Raw genomic sequence first — 11,817 nt, 5'->3', positions numbered from 1 at the left:
TGAAGCAGGAGATTGTGGTTCAATTTGCGGTCAGGGCGCATGCCCGGGTTGCAGCCTCGATCCCCAGTCAGGGGCGTGCAGGAGGCAGCCGATCAATGACTCTCTCATCATTGATGTTTCTCTCTCTCTCTCCCCCTGTCCCTTCCTCTCTCTGAACTCAATAAAGACATTAAAAAATGATTACTTTTAAAAAGCCAGTGTTTCTACTCCATGTTTGCAAGTGTACTGTTGTCCAGTCTCATATAACTTGATAATCTGTCTTGTTAACTGTTTCAAATCAATTATTTAGTACCAAAAGGGAATTACCTAGTCAGAGTGTTCACTGACTGGGACAAAAGCTAGATCAACCATTGAAAATAGCTATTCATCTACTTATCTTGACTAATCTAATGGGTGACAACACTAACGAAGGATAGCTATGGAATCCTAAAAGATGCAACTCAACTGAGAAATATTAAGGACATTGGTCTATCAAATTCACTGCAATTAGGACAATAATTTAATTATAATTTTAAAATGGAATATCCTAATATTACAATACCAGTTCAGTGTTTTAAACTCACCCCTCTTTTGATGTTAATAAAAAACTCAGAATTTAGATTGTAAAAGTTTATTGGTATGGTCAAAAAGCAAACAGCCAGACATTTGGTTATCTTTGCCACTACAATGTGTCATTTTGAATAGTATTTTAAAAATGCATAACAAATAATATTTAAACCATTACTAGAAAAGTAAAGTCTACTTAAGGCACTTCAGATGAAAGCTAATTTCAAAATTTCCACAAAGTTAACACTATTCTAAGTGTAGTAAATCTGCTTTCTACATATTTTAGCCAGAATGCAACTTTTCTTCTTACAGAAAAAGAATGTGCTCTTAAGAGAGATAAAACTAATGCAAACAACTTTCATTATTTCAATGCTCATGGCAAATTATCCGGAGCTATACAGATTACATGGCAGTAGTATTCTCCTGGTCAGTCTGTACAAATCAGGGCATCTTAATACAAGTCTCATAAGAATCACAGCATGAATTTATTTGGCCTGAGACAAGTACAAGAACAGCAGATAAGGAATTCAGAATCACAAAATTTATAGGGGAGTAATTAACAAAACGTGGCGCCATTAAAGAGTAAAAGGTTGACTATATCCCTCCACCCACCAAATCCACTAACAAAAAAACCTCACATAAGACATTTCTTCTCAGACAAGTATATCCATCTGTTTCGGAAAACCTCTATTATATAAGACTTCTAGATCACATGAAAGACTTTTAGATAGTAAATAGTACAAGGCAGTCACAGTATTATTTTAATTCAATACTTCTAAAGTTCCTTTAAATTTTTTTCTCAATCATAATTCTCATATTTCCGTAATAGTGGCATTTCAGTATATTCTTCATAACTATGGGAAGGCTATAGCTAGCTCTAATGATAACCACCAACTTTCATTCTTCACAGAAATTTCGTTAGCACGTATGGTTATTTCCACTGACAGAAAAAAGGACAAAATTCAAATAAAACCTCTTTAAATGTTTGTTTCTCCACTTAAAGCGGAGAATAAAGGCTAAAAAACAGCAAAAACAGAACAGCTTTCAAGAAACATTTACTTTCTATTCACAGGCAGTAACAATATTTCATGACTTTCTTTTCTTAATCAAGCGGAGCCCTTTTCCTAAACAAAAGGATTATTGAAATGTGTTGTAACTGTAATACAGAAATCAAATTAACCAGATAAGCCTACTTTTTCTCTTAGGTACAAATGAAATAAGTGACAATCTGCAATTTGCAGAAACATTTTAGACCATTTTTAAGTTACACTGATTTTTAGCACTAAGCTACCTTTTTATTATATAGAGTGGGTCACCTTAAATGAAAGAAAACTAGAGAGACAGAATGAACCTGAAATCCTTCCACATACAACGTAGTTACTTCCATAGTCATGCAGAAATCATAATCCTGTATTTAGAGATACTTTTTAACATCTACAGCTACCAAGAAGCATAGACAGCCAGCACTGTGTTTCAGTAGGAAAGATGGAGGAGGACTGGCTAGTCCTTTATTTTCTAAAGGCTAGACATGTACTCTGAAGAATGGTATTCTACTTTCAGAAGACCGCAGGGCACATATGATTTCTCTGCTCAAAGGGAAGATGTGCAAAAGTACACACATCCATGCAAAAATGGAAAAGCTACGAATGGATTCTTGATGTAGTTATCTGTAACAGGCATATGCAGGAACAGCTGGTCAAGACCACGCCCGGATAAGGTAAAATCATATGGCCAAAAGTTAACTAAAGCAGTTTTGAACCTTGCTGTAATTAAGATGGAGTCATAGTTTTAAACTTTTTATAATATTCTTAATACTACTAAATTAAATGTTCCATAAAGTTCACTGAGAAGGAAAGGTAAAGAGGAAAATTGTATCCAAATACTTCATGATTTTGACAGGAAACTGCTGTTAAGGCACTACACATCTTCTTTGGTTAAATGATTAACTAAATCATTTGAAAAAAAGAGGTAATACAAAATACACAAATTGCTTTCTTCTTTTCATACACACACGTTTTTCATTTTTCAATTTCCATTACTTCAGTGTCTACGTATCTCTGGGATCCTTTTTAGCTCATCAGAAAGCTGAAACAAAAATATATACCAACCTATTAGTCTCTGAAATAAAAGTAGGCTTTACTTCTAATAAATATCTTGATTTTAACAGAGCAAAGAGTGTTCGGATATATGTATCATAAACTTTGAGTATCGATAACAAAAAGTGAGAAACCCTGAGGTACTGAGGTAGTCTTAGGAGAAAATATAACAGACATAACTTCAAGTTAAAATACCTCATGTAGACACCAAATAATAATTGAATTAATCATGATGATTAAATAAGTAAGAGAAGTCCCAGCAAAATTACCCTTGCATCCCAGTTAGTATTCTACAGAGGAGAAATTATTTTAAAATATACTTAGAACAATGAAAGTATAAAGTTGGGAGATTTTAAGTCAAGAATCAAAGACCTAGTAGGTTTTAGTCTTAAATAAGTTTGCAAGAAAAAAATTTATGTTGTTCACTGGTCAAACGGCATCTAGGAATGTCACAATATAATGAATCAACCAGGGAGCTGTTCAAAATTATCTATTAAAAACTTCTGTTAGGGCAGGGGGGATGCAGGCTGGAGGGGGGCCAATGGGGAAAAACAGAGGACACCTACAGTAATACTTTCAATACTAAAGGTAAGTTAAAACAAACAAACAAAACAAAACTTGTGTTAAAAATATGAAGAATGACTTTAGGTTTTAAAAATATCACTTGATATCCTTTACCCGAAGTGTTCATAATCATTTATACAACAGGAAAATGTTGTATTAAAAGAATAGGAATTTTAGTAACTGGCACTCAGGTTATAAAACTAAGATAAATTACAACATCCCCAATTATGTAGGTACATTTCTCTTGGCTATTAACAGAGTAAACTCGAGCACTTATAACCAGGAGAGTAACTTCCTTCCTGAGCCTTAGCTACCTCTACGAACATTGCAAGATGTTCTTAAACACTTTCGTACACTCTCCACAAACCGGATTTTAATCAAATGTTCTCTTCATGGAGTCTAAAGAGCCTTGAAAAGTAGAAGTGAAAAGTCTTCAAAAACATTTAAAAAATAATTTCCCCCTCAAGAGGTAGTATAGCATACAGACAAGGAATTGTGAGCAGATACGGTATATAAAATGTTCAAATTATTGTGTTTTATAGATTTCTAGATTAAATTAGGTGATGTTAGAATAACCGTGAAAGATGTCCCCGAGAAATCACATACCATTGTCCATTATCTAATTATCTTAAATTAATTTTATATGAAACATACCTAAATTAAATCAAAGCCTATCTCTTTGCTTTACAAGCCAGAAGTAAAGCAAAAACAAGAAAAGAAATTATAAAGCAACATCAGCTCAGCTCTGATCTTTGTCAGCATAGGTAATCGCTATATAAATGAACAGTAATCATACCTATACGGATATCCATGATACTTCGATCTGAAAATAGACAGCAACCAACTGAAGAATAATACAACAAGTCCAATACCAGCCACACACATTACTGCAGGAAAACAAAAGCAGAGCAGAATGAGCATGTTAAGTGTAATGACAAACCAGGGCACACATTTTAGTCTCACTCATAAAAGTGAAAAACAAGGGCTGTAACTTATTGGTAAATCTCAACTTTCCAACACTTTCCATCTCCATTCTTTCATCTTCAGGATTCTGCCTTCCGCTTTAATTTGTTCCATTACAATATAATATAGTAGCTTCATTTACATAGTTGTGCAATTTAATTGTATGAATTAATGAACTCCTTGAATGCCATGACAATCAAGCATTTAGTATTAAAAACACCATTTTACTACTAACAAGAAAGTTACTTATTAAACTCCTTTTAACCCCGTAAATGTGGCCTTGTTTGCATTATTGATAAATACTGACTTAAAGACATCTGGTAACATTGTGACAGTCTCACCTGAAAGTACTTTACCCTGTAGGAGGAACTCATTCAACATGAATACCTCATATAAATGACGGGGGGACCCGTGATTCCTAAATTCATAGCTCTCTCCGTTAATCTCATATGCTCTGGTTTAGCATAGTAGTTAATGACCTTAACTCTAGATACTGACCCCATAATGCTCAAGTATGATCCCTATAACTTGAGACTCTTTGAGTCCCTGGACAAAGGCTGGCTAAGAAGCATAAAGGGAGGGATGTGGGAAAGCATGCGTGCTACAGAAATAGGAGCTTGAGGGAAATATATTAATTGGCCAATACTAAAAACAAATTTTATTTTTCTTATATTAGAACAATTCTTTTTCCCTTTTTAATTTTCACACAATATGATTAGGGGCTTAAATGTCAAAGTTAAACATATGTTCTTTCTGAGTATTAATGCATGCTCACTGTAGAAAAGTCATTTTAACTAATTAAATGCACACATACATATATACAGGGTGTCCCCAAAAATGTATACACACTTTGAATAATTATAAAGGCAGTGTTTATTAAAATACATTTCATTCTCAAAATGTAACAGAATCAGCTGTTAACGTGTGTATACTTTTTTTGGGACACTGTATATACAGTATCACTCTGTATATGCTTGTATTCTTTTTTCACACAACATATCTAAAAGTACTTAGGGCAGTTCCTGGTACACAGTAAGTGCTAAAGAAATTTTTATTATTATTTGTGATTATTTCATTAGGCTAGAATCCTAGAAGTAAATCAAACTGTGATTATTTTAACATCTCCAGAATGTTTTACAACTTAAATTCATGCCAGCAGTGTAGTACCCAGGTGGCCTTTTCCCAGTAATGAATACTGAAATAGGCAATTTTTTAAAAGTCAAGCAATTGAAAGATGTATATTAACCGAATAAAAAATTGATACATTAGCCCTAGCTGGTTTGGCTCAATGGTTAGGGTGTCCGCCCGCGGACTGAAGGGTCCCAGGTTCGTTTCTGGCCAAGGGCACAAACATCAGTTGCAGGCTCGATTCCTGGCCCCAGTCGGGCACATGCAGGAGACAACCAATTACTGTCTGCCTCTCTCTCTTCCCCCTTCCACTCTCTCTGAAAAGCAATGGAAAAAATATCCTCAGGTGAGGATTAAAAAAAATTTGATACATTAGTTATGTTTTTCTAACATGTAAAAATTCATTTTAATGTAGCAAAATAAGTATCTTCCAAATTTGAAATCCAATGTCATCTTTTTTTAGAAGAAAAAGTAAATAGATTTTATTTAGCTAGGTTAATTTTGATGACATTTAACTTTTTAACCACAAAAGGGAAACTTGCACTTAAACTGATCTCATGTAAGTAAAATGAAGTTACATTGTTAGCATTTCTTTGCAACAAATACCACTGTGTGAATATTCTTATAAAAAGTCCATGCAAACCAATAGGAAAAGGACTGAGACTCTAACAGGTAAATGGCAAAAGACAAAAAGACATTTTATAGAAGGAAAAGCACAAACAGCTAATAAACATTTAGGAAAATACTCAACTTCACTAATAACCAAAGAAGTACAAAATAATATAACATCTCCCCCTTATCTGATTAGACAATAAAACACACATGTACACATGCTTTGTTAACGAGGCTATCTAATGCTGAGAAAGTTACAGTGAAAGAAGCATTCCTAAATACCACTAGTAGGAATCTAAATTATTATAACATTTGGGGAAAGAATTTGATATCATCAGTTTAAAAATCAAGAGAATTGAAAATAATCATGCACAGGACCACACACTCTACTTCTAAGAATCTACCTTAAGATAATAATATGAAATGAGGATAAAGCTTAATATATCATGATAGTCACTAAAGAAGACTTTATCATAATGGAAGAAAAAAACTAAATGCTTAACAAAATCAGAATGGTTAAGTAACTTACAACATAGACTATAAATTTAAAATCACGTAGAGGAAAATATTTATTAGTGAATTACTTAACTCTAGTTAAAAAGGAGAGGTACAAGATTCAAAATTTGATACAATTTAGCCCGGCCGGTGTGGCTCAGGGGTTGAGCATCACCCTAGGACCCTGGAGATCGGGGTTCGATTTCCGGTCAGGGCACATGCCTGGGTTGCGGGCTCCATCCCCAGTCGGGGATGTGAAGGAGGCAGCCGATCAGTGACTCTCCCATCACTGATGTTTCTATCTCTTCCTCTCCCTCTCCCTTCCTCTCTCTGAAATCAATAGATATATTAAAAATAAAAATAAAAAAAGTGATACAATTTAAAAGATGTTTTAAAAATGGATAGAACTATGTTCCAACATTAAATTTGCTTTTTAAAAATTTTTATATGTTTTTACTGATTTCAGAGAGAGGAAGGAAAAGGGGGAGAGATAGAAACATCAATTAAGAGAGGCATTGATCAGCTGCCTCCTGCACGCCCCCCACTGGCAATCAAGCCTGAAACCCAGGCATGTGCCCTGACCGGGAATCGAGCCATGACCTCCAGGTTCATGGGTCGACACTCAACCACTTTTAAAACAGCAAAGAAGTAAAATAACATACTTATAAACAAGAGGGGAAGTGATTAGAGGACATGTGTGTTTTTTTTTCAGTATTAAAGGCAGATTCGCATATATGACTTACTCTTTCGCTTTCCAATATCCATGTCAGATGTAGCAGCTTCACATAAAAGCACCATCCCTAAGGTAACCCCACCATCTCAAAAAAATTAAGGAGAAATTCACAGACACAAAAGACATACTACTTTAATATTCATACTCTTTCATAAAGAAAATTACAATAAATATATAAATCTACTTTTAATTACATAATACTGTAAATAAGTAATCTTGTGTCTACACAGAATATTTACTATGAAGATACAATAAAAACATTAAGGTTCAAATATTACTTTATTTGTAAAAATAAAAATTGATATTTTAAACAAATGTCCCACTATAACTCATAGATGAACTATGAGTTTTCCTGAATTTGTACTTTGAAATAACATTCCTGGACAGTCTTCAAATTTCTGCTTCAACCTCATACACATTTTAAAGTATTAGACATTTGGATATTTCAATCACCCTCCAAAAAAGAACATACATGAAATATGCACCATTTAGAGAGAAGAGCAACTAATTTTTATTTGAAAAATAACTTCTCATGGAATGGAAGAATTAATATCATTAAAATGTCCATACTACCCAAAGCAATTTATAAATTTAATGCAATTCCTATTAAAATACCAACAGCATATTTCACAGATCTAGAACAAACATTTTGAAAATTTATATGGAACCAAAATGACCCTGAATAGCTGCAGCCATCTTGAGAGAAAAAACAGAGTAGGAGGGTTCACGTTGCCGGACATCAAACTGTACTGCAACGCCACTGTAATCAAAACGGCCTGGTATTGGTACAACAACAGACATATAGGTCAATGGAACAGAACAGAGACCCCAGAAAGAGACCCACGCCATTATGGTCAGTTAATATTTGACAAAGGAGGCAAGAGTATCCAATGGAGTAAAGACAGTCTCTTCAATAAGTGGTGCTGGGAAAATTGGACAGATACATGCAAAAGAATGAAACTAGACCACCAACTTTCACCATACACAAAAATAAACTCAAAATGGATAAAAGACTTAAGCGTAAGTCAAGAAACCATAAAAATCATGGAAGAAAACATAGGCCGTCAAGTCACAGGCACCCCATGTAGTGGAATTTTCACTGATACATCTCCTAGGACAAGAGAAACAAAAGAAAAAATAAACATATGGGACTACATCAAACTTAAAAGCTTCTGCACAGCAAAAGAAAACAGCCTCAAAATACAAAGGAACCCCACGGTCTGGGAAAACATATTTGCCAAGGATGAATCTGATAAGAGGCTAATTTCCAAAGTGTACAAAGAACTCATAGCACTCAGCAAGAGGAAGACAAACAACCCAATTAAGAAATGGGCAAAGGACATGAACAGACACTTCTCCAAAGAGGACATACAGATGGCCAAGAGACACATGAGAAAATGCTCAACGTCGCTAATCATCAGAGAGATGCAAATTAAAACCACAATGAGGCATCACTTCACACCTGTCAGAATGGCTGCCATCAACAAGTCAACAAACGACATGTGCTGGCAAGGGTGTAGAGAAAGGGGAACCCTAGTACCCTGCTGGTGGGAATGCAGACTGGTGCACCCACTATGGAAAACAGTATGGAGGTTCCTCCAAAAATTAAAAATGGAGCTGCCTTTTGACCCAGTGATCCCACTTCTAGGAATATATCCTAAGAATCCTGAAACACTAATCAGAAAGAATATATGTACCCCGATGTTCATAGCAGCACAGTTTACAATAGCTAAGATCTGGAAACAGCCCAAGTGCCCATCAGTAGCTAAGTGGATAAAAAAGCTGTGGAACGTTTATACCATGGAATACTACACAGCTGTAAAGAAGAAGGTTCTTGTACCCTTTGGTACAGCATGGATGGACCTGGAGAATATTATGCTAAGTGAAATAAGCCAGGCAGCAAAAGACAAACATCACATGATCTCGCTTATATGTGGAATCTAAAGAACTTAATAAACTGATGAACAGAATAGATTCAATGACATGGAAGCATAGATGAGACTGATGAATGTCAGAGGGATGGACGAGGGCGGGTAGGTGGAGGGGGAGAGAGTAACCAAAGAATTTATATGCATATATGCACAACCCAAGGACACGGATAATGGTGGGGAGGGGGACTGGGGAGAAGGGTGGGATGGGGTGGAATGGGTCATTGGGGAGATAAAGGGACATTTGTAATATTTTAAATAAAAATTAAAAAAAAAATCTCCAATTAATACCTAATTTTGTCCTATTCTAATAAAAAAATAAAATCCCATATGCCATGACCTCACTTTTAGTCAGCTTAATATAGAAGCTACATAAATACAAAATAGACCTTTTAAGCAAATAGGTAACACATGGCATGACTGAATACTAAAATAAGCAAAATTGAATTTAAAACAAATAGAATATATTCTAGTAGAAAAGATTCACTCTGCAGTTTGGTTAATACAAACAGCAGGTAAAAATGCTCAAATTAATTATGCATACACACATGCACATTGTATGCTCTGCATGTGAGATAATTAAGCAGAAAGGGAAACAAATGTGTTCAGATAAGGCCTAAATTAATAACTGGCTCTCTAATTTGACTACTCATCCCTTCATTACCACCTTGCACTTTCTCTTCCATAGCTCTTGTTAGGAACGATGCCTATTAATCATGTTTTTAGTTGCTTGGCCAAGTCTTCTTCTCCAGAGATTTTTTTTCTTACTAAGGTTCTGTATATCCTGGTATATTTAAAGATTGATCATTTCTATAGGCTTTGGTTACAGGGTACTTTGACTAATGGTTGACACTTCTGTATTTGGAAAGGTTCATTTCTGCATCGTGGTCTAATGCTTTTTTTTAAAAATGAGCTTCCCATTTCGCAATATACCACCAAGGTTTTGTGTGCTGTTCTCAGCTATCAAGAGCTATGATGTACTTCCTTGTGTACTATTTCATTTCATTTATTGATTCTTTAAACTTTTACTAACACTGTCTACTATAGGCAGGCACTGCGTACTATATGCTGGAGTTACAAAGTTGGGCGAAATATAGACCCTTCCTTGGACAAGTTTACACTTTAGTGGGGGTATATAATAAAATAATAAATTATTATTATTAAATACTCATGATTAAATGTTATTCTGGAATAACTGAATAGAAAATAGAGGAGGCAGTATTCCATTACATACAAGAACTAGGCTATTAAAAGAGCTAGTAGAATCAAAGTACATTAATACATGATGAAGGCAAAGATATTTGCATAAAATGAAACCTAATTACAAAATTGTGAGAAAATGCTTAAATTACCTTGATTATTACTGTCCAAGGTAGATTTAAACAATGACCTACAATTTTTGCCTATCAAATTAGCAGTTTACAAAAATGAGAATACATAATAATGGCGAGGAAACTTGCCAGGGATATCAGAGCACATATACATTTTCTGGCAGCAATCCTCCCTCCCTTTTTTTTTTTAGCAAAACTATTTTGGAAAACAATTTGGACAAAACATCAAGAGCAAAAGATAGTTTCACACACTTTGTTTCAAATCTTACTGTTAGGAATTTGGAGATATGACAAATTATTTTTATATCTAAGAAAACATTTTTTGCAATGGAGAATGATCTAATTATGATATATTATATAAACATTAAGAATGATGACTATTTTCCCTTTTCCTTGCCTTATTTTCTTATTTCTCTGTAATTCTCATGCACTTTTGTAACTATGAAGGCCATACAACGATATGCTTATAATACATTAAGAAACCAAACTACAGTTAAGGTACTCCTCTAACTACAAAAAAAGGAACTCCTCCCTCTCACCCACACTCACAGCAAAGGTACATGTGAGCAAAGAATGCAAAATATGCAAAAAATAAACACAGAGTTTAATATTAGTGTTTTAGATTATAGGTGAAAAAATTCTATATTGCTACCTTATTTTTTTCAAGTATAACTATTATTATAATTAATATCATTTGCAGACAGGTAAAGACGACTTTAAAAAATCATTTCTGAGTTCAGAACAATCTGTAGTTACACAGACCTTGTCAATGTCTTAGTATAGCTTCTACTTTATTTTTTAAATTTAAATATGTTTACTGTATGATTCCATTTACATAAAGTTAAAAAACAGGTAAAACTAATCCATGGTGTTAGCAATCAGGATAGTAGTTAACTTTGGGCAGGAATGGAATGATCAGGAGGGGTGATGAGGTGGGAGGATGCTCTGAGATGTGGGTCAAGTTTTAATTCTTCATCTGGGTGCTGGTTACACAGTTGTGTTCATTTCATGAAAATTTATCAAACTGTACACTTATGAACTGTAAACTTTTCTGAATGAATACAATACTTCAAATTAAAAAGTTTAAAATATAATTTTAAAACTTGCTCAGATCAGGCAACTCATCATACAATTTACTTTATTAATCATGCAATAAATTATAAAATATTAAACATGATGAGTATGTGGATATTTTCCAAAATCACTACTACTTAGTAGTCTCATTATATTAATTCTTATAAACATTTAAAAAAATTCTTATCAAACTTTGAGTCTTTAGGCTTTGTGTCCAGTAAAAAAAAAGGGGGGGGTAGTTTAAGTCTTCTACAAAGTTCCCTACCTCTAACAAAATTAAATAGCTTTATTAATTATCTCACCATTATACCTAGTCCACAGAACTTAAGGTGCTATCTTGTAATCTG

General features: G+C 34.2%; 1 protein-coding gene across 1 annotated transcript in view; it reads right to left on the bottom strand.

Moving 5' to 3' along the window:
* Window positions 1–594: 594 nt before the first annotated feature.
* The window catches only part of MAGT1 (magnesium transporter 1), a 55,368-nt gene continuing 44,145 nt past the window's right edge, over window positions 595–11,817 (bottom strand). The window contains exons 8-10 of the mRNA XM_081126776.1: window positions 7,148–7,222; window positions 4,003–4,093; window positions 595–2,631 (exon numbers count right to left, since the gene is read on the bottom strand). Coding sequence (XP_080982902.1) covers window positions 2,616–2,631; window positions 4,003–4,093; window positions 7,148–7,222 — 182 coding nt within the window. The 3' untranslated portion in view covers window positions 595–2,615. The remainder of the gene's footprint in view (window positions 2,632–4,002; window positions 4,094–7,147; window positions 7,223–11,817) is intronic.

This window comes from Miniopterus schreibersii (assembly GCF_964146895.1).
Source record: "Miniopterus schreibersii genome assembly, chromosome: X".
In the NCBI taxonomy this organism is placed as follows: Eukaryota; Metazoa; Chordata; class Mammalia; order Chiroptera; family Miniopteridae; genus Miniopterus; species Miniopterus schreibersii.
Note: the sequence above shows the minus strand (reverse complement) of the source record. Positions and strands in the feature narration are given on the sequence as shown.